Source organism: Leptonychotes weddellii, chromosome 12, assembly GCF_054177405.1.
Source record: "Leptonychotes weddellii isolate Sample4059 chromosome 12, ASM5417740v2, whole genome shotgun sequence".
Lineage (NCBI taxonomy): Eukaryota > Metazoa > Chordata > Mammalia > Carnivora > Phocidae > Leptonychotes > Leptonychotes weddellii.
In genome coordinates this window covers 86353436-86374008 of record NC_138380.1, presented here as the reverse complement: position 1 = coordinate 86374008, position 20573 = coordinate 86353436, and the positions used below count along the sequence as shown (strand labels likewise).

At 38.9% G+C, this 20573-nt stretch overlaps 1 protein-coding gene and 2 long non-coding RNA genes across 4 annotated transcripts in view; 1 reads left to right on the top strand and 2 right to left on the bottom strand.

Moving 5' to 3' along the window:
• LOC145716614 (uncharacterized) overlaps positions 1–20573 on the top strand; it is a 341468-nt gene that overhangs the window by 187843 nt on the left and 133052 nt on the right. The gene's annotated exons all lie outside the window — the stretch shown is intronic.
• The window catches only part of BLVRA (biliverdin reductase A), a 48689-nt gene that overhangs the window by 18956 nt on the left and 9160 nt on the right, over positions 1–20573 (bottom strand). Inside the window, exons 3-5 of one of the 2 annotated variants that reach the window (XM_006729829.3) lie at positions 17721–17842; positions 15559–15678; positions 14327–14424 (exon numbers count right to left, since the gene is read on the bottom strand). In XM_006729829.3, coding sequence (XP_006729892.1) covers positions 14327–14424; positions 15559–15678; positions 17721–17842 — 340 coding nt within the window. The remainder of the gene's footprint in view (positions 1–14326; positions 14425–15558; positions 15679–17720; positions 17843–20573) is intronic. The other variant, XM_081800771.1, reaches the window with a different exon arrangement.
• Positions 1214–14320, bottom strand: LOC145716613 (uncharacterized). Its single transcript, XR_014139425.1, has 2 exons — positions 2957–14320; positions 1214–2743 (listed from the first exon to the last, which is right to left on the bottom strand). It is a non-coding gene; the product is annotated as an uncharacterized LOC145716613 (long non-coding RNA).

Genomic DNA, 20573 nt, shown 5'->3' with positions numbered 1-20573 from the left:
CCTGTAACCTTCCTAACTACCAAGGAGAATAAGGAACTGTCCAGAGCAGAGACAATGTGATGTGTCAAGTGAAGACAATATGTGGTTTTAAACTAAATCAGTTTGGTATAAAAAATGTTATTAGGAAAACTAGGACAATTTGAATGGGTCTGAATCTCTAATCTGAGGCTTAGATGATAGTATGTACCAATGTTAATTTCCTCAATTTTTTTTCACTTTTAAATTGAGGAGTAACAGTCGCATATAATTATATATGTTTAAAGTGTTGATTTGATAAGCATATACATTGTGGGATGATTACCAAGAGAAAGGTATTTAACACATCCATCACCTTGCACAGTTAACTCTGTGTGTTTGTGATGAGAATGTTTTAAGGTCTACTTTCAGCAATTTGCAAGCATATTAATTGTAGTTACATGCCACACACTATATTTTCAGAACTTTACCTTTTTTTTTAAAGATTTTATTTGAGAGTGAGCAAGAAAGTGAGCAAGAAAGAGAGAGAGCAGGAACACAAGTGGGAGGAGGGGCAGAGGGAGAGGTAGAAGCAGACTCTCTGCTGAGCAAGGAGTCCAATGTGGGGCTCGATCCCAGGACCCCAAGATCATGACCTGAGCCAAAGGTAGATGCTGAACCGACTGAGCCACCCAGGTGCCCCAAACTTCATCTTTTTCTAACTGAAAATGTGTACCCTTTGACCTATATTGCCCTATTTCTCCCTCCCCCAGCCAAGGCAACTATCATTCTAATCTCTGTTTCTATGATACTGGCTTTTCCCCCCTTTTTTAAAAGATTCTGAATATAAGTGAAACCATACAGTATTTTTTCTCTGTCTGGGTTGTTTCACTTAGAATACTGTGGTTCTAGGTTCATCATGCTGTTGCAAATTGCAGGATTTCCTTCTTTTTTATGACCGAATAATATATATATTATAAAACTCATTGCAGCACTATTCACAATAGCCAATACAGGGAAACAACCTGAATGTTCTTCAGTGGGTGAGTGGGTAAAGAAAATGTGATTGATATATATGTAATAACATATATATAATATGTACAGATATATAGCTACATGATACATGTAATATATGACATATATGCGATATTAATGCATAATACATATAATTACATACTGTATATGGTTATATATAACATATTTTATATCTATAATATATTATTACATATGTAATATACCAATTACATTTTCTGTATACATACACACACACAGTTTGCAAATATTTTTCCCATTCTATAGGTTGACATTTCAATTTACTGATTGTTTTCTTTACTGTGCAGAAGCTCTTTAGTTTGATGTAGATCTATGTTTATTTTAGCTTTTGTTGCCTGTGCAGTTGGTGTCTTTTCCAAGACAACAGTGCTAAGACCAAAGTCAAGGATTTTCCTGTTTTCTTTTAGGAGTTTTACAGTTTCAGGTAAGTCTCTTTTTTAATGATTTTATTTGTCTTTGATACATGTCAAGATACTTTTTTGTGACTGGTGTAAGACAGGAGTCCAGTTTCATTCCTTTGCATGTACATATCCAGTTTTCCTAAAAGCACTGATTAAAGAGACTACCCTTTTTCCATTGCACGTTTGTGGAGTCCTTGTCAAAAATTAGTTGACCACATAAACATGGGTTTATGTCTGAGCTCTCTATTCTGTTCCACTGGTCTGTGTGTCGATTTTATGCCAGTACCATACTGTTTTGATTCCTATAGTTTTTTTTTCTTTTTTAAAGATTATTTATTTGAGAGAGAGTGAGCGAGCAAACGCACATGCATGAGTGGGGGGAGGGGCAGAAGGAGAAGCAGGCTCCCCGATGAGCAGGGAGCCCAATGCGGAGCTTGATCCCAGGATCTCAAGATCATGACCTGAGCTGAAGGCAGATGTTTAACTGACTGAGCCACCCAGGTGCCCCTTGATTCCTATAGCTTTGTATCAGAGGCTGTAATAACAAAGTGTGATTTTTTTTATTTAAGAGAGAAAGCGAGCCAGCAGGGGGGACGGGGAAAGGGGGAGAGAGAGAATCTTAAGCAGGCTTCACGCTCAGCCTGGAGCCTGACACAGGGCTAAGTCTCACGACCCTGACATCATGACCTGGGCCGAAATCAAGAGTTGGATGTTTAACTGACTGAGCCACCCAGGTGCCCCTCCAGATTTATTCTTCATTCTCAAGATTGCTTTTGGTATTTGGGGTCTCTTGTGGTTCCACACAAATTTCAGAATAGTTTCTCTATTTCTGTAAAAAATGCCACTGGAATTTTGCTAGGGATTGCACTGAATCTGTAGATTGCTTTAGAAAGTATGGACTTTTTAACAGTATCTATCCTTCCAATACAAGAACATGAGGCATCTTTCCATTTATTTGGGTCTTCTTCAATTTCTTTTTTTTTTTTTTTGTGGACAAAATCTTTTATTAGTTTTACAGACCTCATCAGTGCCCCTGGTAGTACCGTTATGACCATTTTACCTAACTTAGAACTAAATGAGAAAATTTTTTCACCTGCAGTCCTTTCTCACCTATGGATATTTCCCTTAGCACTGTTCACCTTATAAAATAGGACACATCCTGTTACTTTTTGCCTGACAAACTTCTTTTGTAAGCAAAAGCCTATTCAGGGAATTAATGTTCAAATGGTCAAGATTATCAAATGCACCAGTGTTTCGAGATATTTGCCAGCTATCCAAAGCCAAGAATTAGATGGTTGACGCCCAAATACTGTTGATTTACCAAACACTGAATTCTTTAAGTTCTAAAATTAATTTTTATTTTTTATTTTTTTAAAGATTTATTTATTTATTTGAGAGAGCGAGAATGAGAGAGAGTACATGAGAGGGGGGAGGGTCAGAGGGAGAAGCAGGCTCCCTGCTGAGCAGGGAGCCCGATGCGGGACTCGATCCCGGGACTCCAGGATCATGACCTGAGCCGAAGGCAGTTGCTTAACCAACTGAGCCACCCAGGCGCCCTAAAATTAATTTTTAAAGAGCTCTTCGCTTTTCATCCTGTTCAACTGTCATCTTTCAATATTCCCTATTGTTAGATTTTGGAGTGACACTTATCAAGACCTCCAAAACCTTTCCAAACTAAAAACAAAGCTTACCCTACACTCCACTCCAAAATGGATCCTCTCATTATTTCCCATTGCACCTCTTCAAACCTTGGTTAATAATCTCCAGTGCATGATGATGACTCTTCACCCAACCTTGCTCTCTAAAGATGAAAATTCCTATCGGGAAGTGGATTTCTAGTTCTTAAGTGACAGTAAACTTCCAGTAGACTTTCTTCTCCTACAACCTAGATACAATTAACTCTACCATTAAGTAAAACATTGAATGCCTGTTTTAGGGTACTTTAAACTACGTATTTATGTGACAAAGCATTCCAGTTAACTGGGAAACTAAGTGTGACAATATATCAAGTTTACCCCATCAGAAGGCTAAATGAATTTCTTTCGTTTTTAAAAAAGTTCTTATTTAAATTCCAGTTAGTTAACATACAGTGTTATATTAGTTTCAGGTATACTCACAACACCTGGGGCTCAACACAATTGCCCTCCTTAATCCCTGTCACCTATTTCACCCATCCACCCACCGCCCCTCTAGTTACCATCAGTTTGTTCTCTATAGTTAAGAGCCTGTTCTTGGTTTGCCTTTCTCTTCTTTCCCCCTTATGACTGTTTGTTTTGTTTCTTAAATTCCACATATGAGTGAAATCATATGGTACTTTTCTCTGACTTATTTCACTTAGCATAAGACTCTTCAGCTCCACCCACACTGTTGCAGATCGCCAGATATCATTCTTTTTGATGGCTGAGTAAATATTCCATTGTATGTATACACATTTTCTTTGTCCATTCATCAGTTGAAGGACCTTTGGGCTGTTTCCATAGCTTGGCTATTGTAGCTGATGCTGCTATAAACACTGGGGTGCATGCTGGAACTTCTTCAGTCTCTTTCATCAGTGTCTTACAGTTTTCAGTGTACATTTCACCTCCTTGGTTAAATTTATTTCTATGTATTTTGTTTTTAATGGTACTATAAATGGGATTCCTCTCTTAATTTCTCTTTCAGATAATTTGTTTAGTGTATAAAAACACAACTGATTTCTGCATGCTAATTTTGTATGCTGCAACTTTACTTAATTAATTAGTTCTAAACAGTTTTTTGGTGGAGTCTTTAAAGTATTCTGTATATAAGAGCATGTCATCTGCAAACAGAGATAATTTCACTTCTTCATTCTGATTTGGATGGCTTCTATTTGTATTTGTATTTCTTGCCTAACTGCTCTGTCTACAACTTCTAGTACTATGTTAAACAGAAGACAGTGGTAAGAGTGGGCATCCTTGTCTTGTTCCTGATCTTAGAGGAAAAGCTTTCAGTGTTTTACCATTGAGTAGGATATCAATCAGCTTCTCAATATCACCTTCATTATATTGAGAAACATTCCTTCTAAACCTAAATTTGTTCAGAATTTTTATCATAAAAGAATGTTGAATTTTGTCAAATACCTTTTCTGCATCTATTGAGATGATGATATATTTATCCTTCTTTATGTTAATGTGATGTACCACATTTAACGATTTACATATGTTGAATGATCCTTGCATCCCAGGGATGAATACCAATAAATCATGGTATATGATCCTCTTAGTATGTTCTTGAATTTGGTACTAGAATTCTGGTGAAGATTTCTGCATCTATGTTTGTCATGGATATTAGCCTGCAATTTTCTTTTCTCTTAATGTACTTGTTTGGGATGATGGAATTTTGGTAATGCTGACCTAGTAAAATGAGTTAGGAAGTGTTCCTTCCTCTTTAATTTTCTGGAAGAGTTTAAGAATTGGTAAAAATTCTTTAAATGTTTGGTAGAATTCACCTGTGAAACCATCTCACCCTGGACATTTATATGTTGGTATTTATTATTATTATTATTTATCTAATCTCCTTCCTCATTATTGGTCTGTTCAGTTTTTCTATTACTTCATGATTAAATCTTGGTAAATTATGTGTTTCTATGAATCTATCCATTTCTTCTAAGTTATCTAATTTGTTGGCATGTAATTGATCATAGTAGTCTCTTACGATTCTTTGTATTTCTGTGGTATCAGTTATACTGTCTCCTCTCTCATTTATGATTTTATTAATTCCAGTCATCTTTTTTTCTTGGTAACCTTTCTAGCTAAAGGTTTGTCAGTTTTATTTTTCTTTAAAAAAAAAAAAACAACTCAGTTTCATTGATCTTCTCCATCATCTTTCTAGTTTCTTTTTCATTTATTTCTGCTGTAATCTTTATTATTTTCTTCTGTTAAGTTTGTTCTTCCTTTTCCATTTCCTTGAAATGTAAAGGTAGGTTGTTTGAGATCTTTCTTTTTTCTTAATGTAGGTGTTTATTACCTTAAACTTCCCTCTTAGAAATGTTTTTGCTGGATGCGATAATTTTTGGTATGTTTCCATTTTCATTTATCTCAAAAATTTTTAAAATTGCCCTTTTGATTTCTTCTTTGATTGGCTGTTTTTTCAGAAGTGTGTTGTTTACGTATTTGTGAGTTTTCCAGCTTTCCTCCTATTATTTATTTTTATATAATATCATGTGGTCACAAAAGGTAATACTTGATAAGATTTCAATCTTATGAGATTTGTTAAGACTTGTTTGTGACCTAATATATGATCTATATTCCACGTTCCATTCTTCTTGAAAAGAATGTATTTCCTATTGCTGTTGTTTGGAATGTTCTTTATATGTCTATTGGGTCCATTTGGTCTGAAGTGTGGTTCAAATCCATTATTTTCATATTATATTTCTATCTAGATGATTTATCCATTGTTGAAAAGCACAGTATTGAAGTCCCCTACTAATTATTGCACTGCTATCTATTTTTGTCTTCAGATCTATAAATTGTCTAATATATGTAGGTGCTCCAATATTGGGAGCATATAAACTTACAATTGTTACAATCTCTTAATGAATTGATCCCTTTATCATTATATTATGACCTTCTTTATCTCTTGCTACATCTTTTCACTTTTCTATTTTGTCTGATATAAATATAGCTACTCCAGCTTCTTTTGGTTTTCATTTGCATGGTTTATTTTTTTTTTTAAAGATTTTATTATTTTTTTTTTTTAGAGAGCGAGCGAGAGAGAAACAGCGTGAGAGGGGAGAGGGTCAGAGGGAGAAGCAGGCTCCCCGCTGAGCCGGGAGCCCGATGTGGGACTTGATCCCAGGACCCTGGGATCATAACCTGAGCCAGAGGCAGACGCTTAACCATCTGAGCCACCCAGGCGCCCCATTTGCATGATTTATTTTTCCATCCCTCCAGTTTGGGCCTATGAGTCTTTCTGTAGGCAGCATATAATTGGATTTTTTTTTTAATTCATTGAGCTACCCTGTCTTCTAGTGGAAAATTTAAGTCATTTACATTAAGAGTAATCACTGATAGGTAACGCTTTTGTCTTTTTAACCTACATGCTAGAGTTCAAAGTGCTAGAATTCACTACTGCAGTATTCAGAGTACTTTGAATTTAACTATATATTTACTTTTGCCAGTGAATTTTATACTTTCATATATTTTCATGCTACTAATTAGCATCCTTTCATCTCAGCTTGAAGAACTCCCTTTAGCATTTCTTGTAAGGTTTATGATGATAAATTACCCCAGCTTTTACTTGCCTGGGAAAGTCTTTCTCTTTCCTTCATTTCTAATGTCCGTGGTTGACAGTTGTCTCTTGGTTGACTGTATTTTTCTTTGAGCACCTGGAAGGCCTGCTGGGTTTCTGCTAGGAAATCTGCTGCCTTATCAGGATTGCCTTGTATGTGGTGAGTCTTTTTTCTCTTGCTGCTTTTGAAATTCTTTGTTTTTTTATTTTTCTTTGAGAGCTTGGCTGCAATGTGTCTCAGTAAAGATCATTTTGGTTTAAGTCATTTTGGGGACAGTTGAGCTTCATTTTTCCCGGATGACCATATCTCTCCCCAGATTTACGAATTTTTAACCATTATTTCTTTAAATGAGTTTTCTCTCCCTTTTGCTCTCCCTTCTCCTTCTCAGACTCCCATAGTATGAACACTGTTTCAACTGATGCTGTCCTATAATTCACATTCACTTTCTTCACTCTTTCTCAGTCTAATTTTTTTCTCCCCCCGTGATTGGATATCAAGAGATCTGTCTTCAAGTTCACAGATTCTTTCTTCTGCCTGATTGAGCCTGCTGTTGAAGCTCTCTACTGAATTTTTCATTTCATCCAACATATTCTTAAGCTCCAGAATTTGTTTTGTTCTTGTGATTTCTACCTTTGTTGAACTTCTCATTTTGTTCATGTACTGTTTTCCTGAGTTCATTTACTCTTGACTCGTGCTGGGCTTCCTTCAAATGATTATTTTGAATTCTTTTTCAGGTAACTTGCAGATTTCCACTTCTTTTGGGTCAGTTACTGGAAAATTATTGTATTCCTTGGTGGTGTCATGTTTCTGTTTTTTTCATATTTCTGCTGGCTTTTTCACTGATGTCTGTATTGAAAGAGCAGTCACCTTAGTATCTTTCAGCAATGTTTTGCCATTTGTCATATATGGTCTCTATTATGATGAGGTAGTTTCCTTTTATTCCTAGTTTGTTGAGTGTTTTTATCATTAAAGGGTGTTAAATTTTGTCAAATGCCTTTTCTGCATCAATTGAGATGATCACATGAGTTTTGTCCTTCATTCTGTTAATGTGGTGTATTACACTATTTTTTTTTAAAAGATATTTCTTTTTAAGATTTTATTTATTAATTTGTCAGAGAGAGAGACAGAGAGAGCACAAACAGGGAGAGCAGCAGGCAGAGCATGCAGAGGGAGAAGCAGGCTCCCCGATGAGCAAGGAGCCCGATGTGGGACTCAATCCCAGGACCCTGGGATCATGACCTGAGCCGAAGGCAGACGCTTAACTGACTGAGCCACCCAGCCATCCCTACATTCATTATTTTCATGTGTTGACCCAATTCTTACAACCCAGGAATAAATCCCACTTGGTCATGCTGATCCTTTTAATATGCAGGTGAACCTGGTTTGGGAGCATTTTGCTGAGAATTTCTGCATCTGTAGTCATCAGGAAGATTGCTCTGTAGTTTTCTTGCAGTAACTTTGTCTGGCTTTGGTATCAGAGCAATGCTGGCCTCATAAAATAAGTCTGGAAGTGTTCTTTCCTCTTTTTAAGGAACTTCTGAGGAGAGCTGGTGTTACTTCTATAAATGTTTGATAGTATTCTCCAGTGAAGTCATCTGGTCCTGGGTTTTTCTAGTTAGGAGGTTACTGTTTCAGTCTCCTTACTAGTTACAGGTATGTACAGAATTTTATTTATGATTCAGTTGGTATTCTGTATGTTTTTAGGAATTTATCCATTTAGTCTATAATATCCAATTGCTGAGCATATTTGTTCATAGTAGTGTCTTGTATTTCTGTGGCACGTTATAATGTCTCCTTTCACTTCTGATTTTATTTGAATCTTTTTTCTTCCTAGTTAATCTAGCTAAGGGTTTGTCAATTTTGTTAATCTTTTAAAAACCCATTGTTAGTTTTAATTTCCTTGATTTTTTCTATTCTTCCATTATTTATTTCACTTATTTCTATTCTAATCTTTATTATTTTCCTTTTTTCTACTAACTTTTGATTTAGTTCAGTCTTCTTCTGGTTCCTTCAGGTGTAAAGTTAGGTTGTTGGCCTGAAATCTTCCTTGTTGTTTAATGTGTTTACTGCCATAAATGTCCTTCGTAGCACTGCTTTTACTACATCCCATAAATTTTGGTATGTTGTATTTTCACTTTCACTCTCTCAAGATATTTCTAATTATCCTTGTGATTTTTTTCCTTCAACCATTGGCTGATTAAGAGTATGCTGTTTAATTTTCATGTATTTGTGGGTTTTCCAGTTTTTCTTCTGCTAGTGATTTGATTTCTAGTTTAATTCCACTATGTTCTGAAAGATACTTAGCATGATTCCAATCTTTTAAAATTTGTTAAGACTTGTTGTGGCCTACATATGGTCTATTCTGGAGAATGATCTATGTGTGCTTGAGAAGAATGTGTGTTCAGGGGCGCCTGGGTGGCTCAGTCCAACTCTTGATTTCAGCTGGTATCAGGATCTCAGGGTTATGGGATCAAGTCCACTTTGGGCTCCATGCTCAGCAGGGAGTCTGCTTGAGATTCTCTCCTTCTCCCTCTGCCCCTCCCCCTGCTGGTGTGTGCGCTCTCGCTGTCTAATAAATAAATCTTTAAAAAAAAAAAGAATGTGTGTTCTGCTATTATTGGATGTTTTGTATATGTCTGTTCAATTGGTCTATAGTGCTGTTCAAGTCCTCGGTTTCATATATTGATCTTTATCTGGTTTTCCTACCCATTACTCAAAGTGAAGTACTGAAGTCTCCTACTATTATTGTGCACCTTCAACAATGTTTGCTTCATATATTTGGGAGCTCTAATGTTAGGTGAACTGACCCTTCTATCATTATATAATGTCTTTCTTCATCTCCTATGACACTTTCTGACTTAAAGCCTATTTTGTTTGATACAAACACGACTTTTTGCTCTTTTCATTACCATTTACATGGAATATCTTTTTCCATCTTTTCACTTTTAGGCCATGTGTGTCTTTGGATCTGAGGTCTCTCGTAGATAGTATATAGTTGGACCTTATTTTTATTTTTTTTTTTTTGTTTTAATCCACTGAACCAATCTAAGTCTTCTGATTAGGGAGTTTAACCATTTACATTTGAAGTGATCACTGACAGGAAAAAACTCACTACTGCCATTTTGTTAGCTGTTGTCTTACAGTATTTTGTCCTTTTCCTCTCTTACTGTCTTCTTCTGAGTTTTGTTAATTTTTTCTGTGGTGATGTGTTTTGATTCATTTCCTTTTGTGTATCTTCTCCAGATATTTTTATGTGGTCACTATGGGGATTATATAAAACATCTAGCTATAATAATCTATTTCTATATTTCTATTTATATTGTCTATCCATTAACAGATTTATAGTTATTTTTTATGCTGTCTTTTTAATTTTATACCAGAATTAAAGATGATTTATGAACCAACAAAATACTACAGGATTCTATATTTGTCTTTATATTTACCTTTACCAGAGAGCTTTTTATTTTTGTATGCTTTCGTGTTGCTGTTTAACATACTTTTGCTTCACTTTAAAAGACTCCCTTTAGCATTTCTTGTTGAGTAGGTCTAATGGTGATTAACTCCTTCAGCTATTATTTGTCTGAGAAAGTTTTAATTTCACCTTCATTTCTAAAGGACAGTTTTGGTGAATATAGTATTGGTTGGCAGTTGTTTTCCTTTCAACAAATTGAATACACCATCCCACTCCCTCTAGCTTATAAGATTTCTGCTGAGAATTCTGCTAATAATCTTACAGGATCTCCTTTATATATGACAAGTCACTTTTTTCTTGCCTTTTTCAAGATTTTACCTTTATCTGTGATCTTGACAGTATGATTATAATGTGTCTTGGTGTGGATCTCTGGAATTATCCTAGTTGGAGTTCACTGTCTTGAATTTGTATTCCATTTCCTTCTTCAAATTTGGGAAGTTTCCAGCCATTATTTTTTTCAAATAAGCTCACTAACCCTTTCTTGAACTTCTCCTTCTGGGACTTGCATAATGCATATATTGATCTATTTTGTGGTGTACCATAAGTCCCTAAGCTTACTTCACTTTTCTTCATTCTTTTTTCTTTTTGTTTCTTTGACTCAAATTTCAAATTAACCATCTTCAAGTTTACCAATTTTCTTCCACTTGATCAAGTTTACTGTTGAACCCATGCATATTTTTCAATCCAATCATTATATTCTTCATCTCTAGAATTTCTTTTTTATTCCTTTTTATAGTTTACATCTCTTTGTTGATATATTTTCATTTTGTTCATGCACTGTTTTCCTGATTTTATTTACTAGTCTGTGTTCTCTTTTAGCTGACTGAGCATTTTTTAGAGTTATTTTGAATTCTTTGTCCAGTAATTCATAGATCTCTATTTCTTTAGGATCAGTTTCTGGAGATTAATTTTGTTCCTTTGAGAGGCCAATGTTTCCCTGTTCCTTTTTATGCCCTGTGATCATTTGTTGAGATCTGACTATTTGGAAAAACAGCCACTTCTTCCAGTCTTTACAGACTGACTTTGTACAAGGAAAAGACCTTCACCAATCAGCCAGGCTAGCAATTCAAGGGGTCTCTCAAATCTTTTCTGGGGATGTGTCTTCTCTGGGATTATATGTGTAATTTCCAACTGAAAGAGGCTTGCCTCTGTTCTCAAAAACTTGTAATCTCTTGCTCACCCTGGTGTCTTTATGCAATACTGCACTCTCTCTGATCTGTAAGAAGCCACAATGTTTGCCTTGCTCTTAGCAGCCCCAACCTTGCATCTAAAGTACACTACTATTTCTTTCAGCACTCCAAGTCAGGAGAGGTAGAAATCAGTCCCTCAAGCAGCCCTTGAAAAACCAGAACATTGGACACATGTTCCACTCTTCTCTTTTCACCCAAGGGAGAAGCTAAGAGTTGGGAGTTTTGTCCTGATCATACCATGCTGTGCCAGGGAAGGGAAAGGGCCATGATGAGCTAATGCAATGAACTTTCTTACCTGCTTCAATGCAGCTCTTCTTGGCTTTGTGTATGCCTGGGGTACTGCAAACACTTACATGGTTTCTGGAGTCCTCACAAAGGCAACATGGTCTACATATTGCTCTTAAGTCAGTGTCTCCGTGGAGGAATGAGGTCCAAGGGCTTCCTATTCCACAATCTTGCTGACATTAGTCCTAAATTATCCATAACTTTAGCTATCCAAAATGATCTCGCATTTAGGTATGCTGGGTTGAATAAAATTATTACTTTCTGGGCTACAATGTAAATGTTATAATTACATTTTCAACTCACTTTCAGTGGAGAAATTAATATTGCTAGTTGTGAACATCTGGCAACGTGGGCCCCTCAAGGGCAAGGGTCATCTTTCTGTTATTCCTACTGTCAAGCACAGTATCTCATGCATAATAACTATCCTGTTCTAATATGAGTTATAAATACTTGCCTAGAGAACAATAGGTCAGTTTCATTGCTAAGAACTTTTTTTCTTTTTTAAAGCCATTTATGATCTCTACATATCCACCCAGATTCTGCTTGCTCATGGAGCTAATACCAAGGCTCTAATATAACACTGATCCTTATTATCTTTTTCTCATTTTTAAAAAAATTAACTAAAGTCCATATTTTATTCAGATTTCATTAGTTTATACCTAAGGTGCTTTTTCTGTTTCAGGATAGCACATTACATTTAGTCATCATGTCTCCTTAGTTTCCTCTTAGGTTGGAAAGTTTTTTGTTTTTTTTTTTAAAGATTTTGTTTTTATTTGACAGAGAGAGACACAGCGAGAGAGGGAACACAAGCAGGGGGAGTGGGAGGAGAAGAAGCTGGTCTCCCACGGAGCAAGGAGCCCGATGCGGGGCTCAATCCCAGGACCCCGGGATCATGACCTGAGCCGAAGGCAGACAGTTAACGACTGAGCCACCCAGGCAGCCCGGTTGGAAAGTTTCTTAAACCTCTTTTGTTTTTTAATGACCTTGACAGTTCTGAAGAGTACTGGTCAGGCATTTTGTAGAACACCCCTCAACTGGGATTTTTCTGCTGCTATTTTCATGACTGCACTGAGGCTATGTTTTGGGGGAGGAAAACTACAGAGGTAATGGGCCATTCTCATCATATTATATTGAAGGTACATCTTATCATGACTTACCACTGTTGATGTTAATTTTGATCAACTAGCTGTAGTGGTGTTTGGTTTCTCCAGTGTAAAGTGTACTCTTTTCCCCTTCTTTCTGTATTTACTCTGGAAGGAAGTCACTATGTGCAAGACTTTGTCTTTCTGAAGAAACAACCTGCTATTTTGTAGAGTGTTCCACATTCTAGTTTGCTTGATTTTTTTTACACTGTTATTTAATATGTTCCTTTATCCCTGTATTACCTGTAATCTCAATTATATGGTTGATGCTGTGTATATCACATCAAATGGTTTGTGACATCAGATTGACCCATATTAGCAATCTTTTGGTTAGGATGATAACAACAGAGCTCTTCATTGTAAAAGTACACTTTTTTCTTTGCAATTAGCAAGAAATCTATGGGGTATTCTTTAGTATCTTGTTCTTTGTCCATGGACATCTGTGCCATGAGAAAATAATACACAAAGGTGATGGCCTCAAAGCTCCTCTCACTCACATCAGTAATCATCTATCTGCTCATTCAACCAACACCTCCTGAAGGCCTACTCAGTTCTAGGCAGTGTTTAGCGCTGGGGCTTACAGAGGGGAAAGATGGGTTCTGTTCTTCAGCAGTACCTCTCAGTGCTACAGAGTGCTACAAGAGTTCCAATAAAGTCTGATCAGTCTACACTGGTGGTAAGTGCCAGGTGCTTTCTTCGGTGATTTTCATGTAAGTGTTCACCATACTTTGCTTATATATTAAAGATTTTCAATAGCACATGTTGAAACAAAGAGTTTGTCATTTAAACTTTATTTAACTAGATCCTGAAATCCCTAAACATTCTAGTTAATTCTCATTGCCCCCATAAAGGAACTTGTGGAGGTATTGTAAAAACAAAAATCTCTGGAGGGCAGTATGGCTTAAAGGAACAACGTAGACTTCAGAGCCAGAAAGGATTGAATTCAAATCGGCTTCTCCCAATTCGTAATCATGTTACTAGCTTTGTGATCTGGCACAAATTACTTAACTTCTCTGAAGCATGGATTTGTTTACATAAGGAATTATGTAACATTCCTTTACATAAGCTCGAGAAAATACCTACTTCCAAGGGTTTCTAGGAGAATTAAATAAAATAATATATAAAGTGCTTAGTAGAGTTCCCGAGTTGCTGGCATATAGTAAATATTTGATAAATGATACTCCTCTTGAGAAACAATTCAAACTACAGAGTGTGCACAGAGAAGACAATCAATGACCCTGATTTGGACATTTTTCCAGTAGCAATGTAAGTATCATATGAATAACAGCGGAATAATATCATGACAATAGCATAAGTCGCAGCTAATTCATATTTTTCATTAGAGTAAAAGAAAAGTCTCTAACAAAAGTTTGCCAATTCCCACTCATCCCTCCACCCTGTTGGCCTTCCACACACACCCATTATGTGCGCCTACAGTGCAGGGGAGTGTTGGGGGAGCTGGGAGCCCACAGGACATATCTGACATAGAGTTAAGTTTTAAAGGCATGAAGATGGTACCAGAGACATCTTACATGCAGGAACTCTAAAAGAGGGTCTGTGTTCGACAGGATATACGTCACCTTTCTGCTCAGCCAGCTTCCACAGGTCCTGAGCTGCTGCCCAAGACAGTGTCATGGGATATTCCACAAGGACATGCTTGCCAGCATTAAGGAACTGCCTTTGGAAAAAAGAGAGAGAGAAAATACACTTCAAGTAAGCTTCACTAAAATGCCCTGCATGACAGAGAACAGACTGTTATAAATACATGTAAGTCTCTGAGTCATGAAGGAATGCAGATGCGAATCAGGGCCAGAGGATAAGGAGGATGAATTGTACGTCCTGTTACCTTCTCCTATGCTAGAAGAGGCGTTCGAGTTATGTGTTAATTTGAACATTCATCCATTCACCTACTCATATATTCAACTAGGTACTATTTGCCAGCTACTTTGGAGGAGAAACAAAAGACATTAACCTGTAAACTGCCTGCCTATTATCACATGATAGCCATAAATAAAGCCTACCAAACCATGAACAGCCAGCTCTGCCTGAGGCAGTCTTAAAAGATTTCAGTAACATCTGAAATAGGAGTAGGTGTTTTCCAGGTGCAACATGCAAGATGAGGGTATTTCACTTTGGGCAGCATATGCAGAGGCTTGGGTGTTGGGAAGTGGCTGGAACTGCCTTGTTAGTTATGCGTGGGGCTCCTCTTTCCAGGCTCAGTCCCACCAAATGCTTGAAGGGCTCTAGGCTTTGCATCTGAAGGTGGGGCAGGGGGACCTGTCACTTCTCTTGCTCCATAATGTCATCTCCCCTCTTCGATGCCACCACTACCTTCTTTCCTCACTTATCTCATGGCAAAAACAGTTCATACTAAAGGAACTCTCAGAGATATTTAAAATGTTAAAAGCACAAAGGATAAAATGTTGGCAGCTGAGCCAAACTTAGAAAGGATTACGACAATTTGCCAAAGCACAGAAAAGATGGTGGCTCCACATCCTACTATGACAAGAGACAAGCACTATTCAACCTACTGTCAATACATTTTTTACAAAGAACACTCTTTAATTCCTCGTATTGTTTTAAATTACAGTGTACTAAGTAAATATCAGTTTTACATAGTTTTTCATTTTCTTATACATTTATAACCAACAGTAAGAGTTTTGAGCATTTTGACATTTTTTAAAGGTAATGGCTCCACTGTAATTTTTCCCTTCAATTATCAAAATTTCTTTGAGAGATTTCAGCTTGCCCCGTCATTTTTATTCGCTTGCACTACTGGGCAAGGTAAGGACTACCTACATTGGAAACCCACCTGATATAGTCCTCATGGCTGGAGCTTTCACTGCAGATAAAAGCAACTTCAACCTCTTGACTGGAAAGGGCATCTTCCAAAGAAATCTGCTGGACTTCCTCAATGTTCCCAAGCTCTCGTCTATTTGAGAATAACAAAAATGCACCTCAAAAGTACACAGCATATCCAATAAATGAGCACCATCTTTCTGCTCTCCCCTCAACGATGTCCTGATAGCCGGCTTTTGGAAATGAAGAAACGAATTCCCTCCCTCCCTCCCACTTCCAGGACATTTTCCACCACAGAGTGAGAAAAAACAGCCTCGGGGTTTAAGTCAAGAGACCCAGCATTGAGTGCCAACACTACTGTGAACAGCCTCTATGATATGGCAGTCTTTGAATCACTCCATCTCTAAAACAAAAACAACTGATCTCCTTTCATCTCATGAGAAGTGGTCCCTCTGATCACAGCCAGCTCCAAGCATCTGGCCAAGCACTATGACTACCAGACTTCACTCACAGTCTAAGAGAAGAAGCAAGACACACATGTAAATATATAACATCAATACAAGATGAACATGAGAAATGTTGTGTTTGGGGGTTCAGGTGGGTAATTCAATGAAGGCAAGGGACATCTAATTTAGGGTTTCAGAGTAGGCTTCCTGGGGAGATGGTAGGACTCAGCAGGTAGGTCATGAGAAACAGGGTATGTGAGAAGGGGAATGGTGTGACAGAGGCAGGGGTGCAGTAAAGCAGGGGGTATGAGCTGGCCATCTTCCCACATGCCTTGAATAGTTTAGGAGTTACCACTATATCAGTCATGGCAGCCAGCTAGCAGAAGACTGGGGTTTAAGCGACAAGGAGAGGTCCCACTTCAGCCTTGAGCCCAAGTGCTGTGTTCAACCCAGCTTCAGGTAGGGGTGCAATGGGAGTTACAGTGCTGGGTAATAATAATTTTGATCTTCCACTTATGTGCAAGTCCCTTAGAATCTTACTGAGGGGGCGCCTGGGTGGCTCAGTTGGTTAAGCGACTGCCTTCAGCTCAGGTCATGATCCTGGAGTCCCTGGATCGAGTCCCGCATCGGGCTCCCTGCTCGGCAGGGAGTCTGCTTCTCCCTCTGACCCTCCCCCCTCTCATGTGCTCTCTCTCATTCTCTCTCACACAAATAAATAAATAAAATCTTAAAAAAAAAAAAAAAAAGAATCTTACTGAGGGGAGAAGATTGACCAAGGGCAGATTCCCACCACTTCTGGGTCTCTCTAGTGCCCCAGATAGTCTGTGTGGACCATCACAATAGTTATTCATGCTTTGTTTGATTTCTCTAAAGCACTAAGAAGCAGAGAGAGGTGCCTAAGTTGCTCCCCACCTTCTCTCCTCAGCCAACACAGTGCCTACAACATCTTGTTCACAATTAACACTCATAAATGACATTATACGGTGTTAGTTTGGTGAGTGGTGTATGTAAGGAAGTGGTGAGTGGTGGAGGAAGGTGCTGAGTGAGTGTGGGTCAGAGAAGAAGAAACACAGTAGGAAGTCTGGTTTTGACTGAGTTATAGCAGATAAATGAAGTTATAGGAGATAAAAGCGAGGCTCAAAGTTATCAAAGGGAAAAGGATACACGTGGCTTAGATGATGGGTTTTGGAATCAAATAGACCTGTGTTCAAATCCAGGTCTTAGACTTTTAGACTTTCTAGCTGTGTGTCCACAGGCAAATTACATAACCTCTCTACCTCTCTGTGGCTCCCTTTCTTTATCTGTAAAGTGGCGTTGATAATGGTATCTATGTCACATAGCCCAAGGCCATTGCATGGATGGCTGTCATGATAACTGATAGAATGATTAACTGGCACACATTGATAGCCTTCTTTCTAGGCCGACCCACCATGTGTTCATTGTGCCCCTTTTGTGTAACCATCAGGCCCTGCTCTCATCTTCCCTGCCTCTGTCTTCACAGTCCCCTCGAGGCTGACTTGCTGTATATCCCAGCTGCAGATACAGCACTCCAGCTCCCAGACCCATCCCAACTTGAGATCTCGTGGGGCTGACCCTGAGCACGGTTCTCTGGAATGACCCCAGAGCCGGCTCTCTCTCTCCTGGGTCTGGAGAATCTCTATGTCCCAAGCCCTAATTCACCTCACTGGCCTTGCCCTGAATTACAAGGCACAAGACAAATGCCAGCCACCTGGACACGAAGCCAATCAGGTTCAGGAAAGCTGAGGAAGCATGTGGACTCCGCAAGTCCCGGATCCGCACAGAGCCGGCTCTGCCAACGCCAACCACCACCACGCCGAACTTCCTCTCAGGCTGAAACACAAGGGACCGGAGTAGGATTTAAAGACAGTCAATGCCTCTAGCACAGAACAGCAAAACCAAGACATATCAGCAGGACCCGATGGAGTCCAGACAGGGAAGGAAAGGAGCCAGCCCAGAACACACAAGAAGCCGTAGCACGTAAGGGTGGGAGAAGACACCCCCTGAAATGAGAGCTCAGGGAGAGGTCAGCTCCACCCGAGGCATCTTTCTACAGGAGCTCTGACTGTGTCATCCACAGAGAAGGCTCCTCACATCTGGCGTTCCATTTCCACTGCCCCCTCTCCAAAGATGAGAGATTTTCCTCCTGAAGTCGTATCTCCGTACTCCCTGAATCCTCCTCCAGTGGACACGCAATCTGATACAGCCAGGAGTCATTCAGGGCCACAGCTGCTTAGAGAGATGCTGGCACACAGGACCCAGGGCAAACCGTGAGCTGTCACCGTACTCAGACTCCCCACTACAGCTTTCTGAGTTCCAACCAACTTCACTCCCACCCTAGTGGGGAAGCTCACCCAGTATTCAGGTGTACTGCTGGTGGCTGTGTGCAAAGTGAAAAATCAAGTCGCTATAGATCCAAACGGATAAAAATTACCTCGACACACCCCTCAAACCCAGTTCTCCTTGGATGTCTCTGAGCGTAGAAATGGGAATGTCATCTCAGATTCACCCCTTCCTGCCACCTGGGTTATCTGTCCATCACCACTTCCCACCAATTCTGCCCCTTCCTGTGTCCACTGCTCTAGGGTTGGCCCAGGATTTGTTTGCCTAAATCACCAACTGGTCTGACTCCTTCTAATCTCATCCTTTCCACACATCATCCACAGGCCTGCCTGCCAGAGCAGTTGCTTAAGATGAAAACTAAGTCCCTCCCCTGATTAAAGCCCTTCATTTTCCCAACTGTTATTGACTGACTGTGTCCTCCCAAAATTCATATACTGACTAGTATGATGGTATTAGGAGATGGGGCCTTTGGGAGGTGACTAGGATTAGAGGAGGCCCTGAGGAAGGAGCCCTCATGAATGGGATTAGACGAGTCACAAGAGACCTTGCTTCCTCTCTCTGCTCTCTGCCCATGTGTCAGCAGTCTGCAACCTGGAAGAGAGCCCTTACCAGAACCTGACCATGGAGCCTGATCTCAGACTTCTAGCCTCCAGAATGGTAAGAAATAAATTTCTGTTCTTTATTAGCCATCTGGTCTATGGTACTTTATCATAGCAGCCCAAACTAAGACACCAACTAAAGAGAGAAAAATACTGAAGTCCAAGTTCTTAAAAAAAAAATACTGAATCATTATGCTGTACTATTAATATTATTATCCTGAAACTAATATATTATTATATGTCAACTATATCTCAATTAAAAAAATACTTTAAGATGAAAAAAAGAAAAAAGCCTCTCTGCCCCTTGGTGTTCATGGAACAAAAACATAAAAAAATTTTCATTTTCTACCCCAGCCCCTCACCCAAGGTATATTTCCCTCAGACTCTCCCATCTCGGTAAATGCCACCACCATCCACTCAGTTGCTCAGGTCCTTAAACTTGGGAGTTATCCTTGCCTTTTTTCTCTGTCCCACATTCCATACCCAATTCATCAACAAATCGCCAAGATCCATCCATAAGCCTTCTATCTACTTCTGTCCGTTCTTCATTGCTACCCCCTAATCCAAGTCACAATCTCATCCCTTGGACTGTTCCAGTAACCTTATTATAACTGGTCCCCCTGCTTTACTCTTTCTCCTGTTCTGTCTATTCTTCATACAACAGCAAGAATGATCTTTAGACTAAATATGATCAGATAATTATCTGCCACACCCCACCTGCCTCTCAGCTTACAACTCTCTGGAGGCCACCTATTATACTCAGAATTAAACCCAAACCACTTGCTGTGGTCTACAAAGGCCTTCGTGATCTGGCCCTGCCTATCTCTCTTAGCTCATCTCCCAGCCCTCTCCCTCTTGTCATACTGGCCTTCTTCCTGCTCTTTTAGTACGTCATAGTCATTTGCACCTCAGGGCCCTTGCATGTATGGTTTACTTTGAAAAGTGTCAGGCTCCAGGGATGTATTGTGGACAGACCGTGCTCTTAACAGAGATTTTAAAGAAAGGAGAGAGCAAACAAGTCAACATATGAATTAAATATGAAAGTCTTGGGGTAACTGGGTGATGGACATTAAAGAAGGCATGGGATGTAATGAGCACTGGGTGTTATATAAGGCTGATGAATCCCTGACCTCTACCTCTGAAACTAATAATACACTATGTTAATTAATTGAATTTAAATTTTAAAAAAAGGCAATTTAAAAACAAGCAAGCAGGAAGGCCAGGATATTAAAATAAAAACAACCATTTTAGTTGACTACATTAAAAAAAACAAAAAAAACCCCATAAAGCTGTCTGGTATCTCCCATCTCTCTCTTATCTTAAAACTTTTCTTCTTTATACAACACTCACCTTTTAAATATTTTAAAACCACTTTTGTCTATACAATAAACAAAATAAATATTTAATAAATAAGTAAGTAGGCGGGGCGGAGCAAGATGGCGGAGGAGTAGGAGACCTGGATTTCGTCTCCTCTCAGGAATTCAGCTGGAGAGGGATCAAACCATTCTGAACACCTACAAACTCAACAGGAGATCGAAGAAAAGAAGAGCAACAACTCTCTCATCAGAAAAGCGACCACTTTCTGGAAGGTAGGACGTGCGGAGAAGTGAATCCGAGGCGAT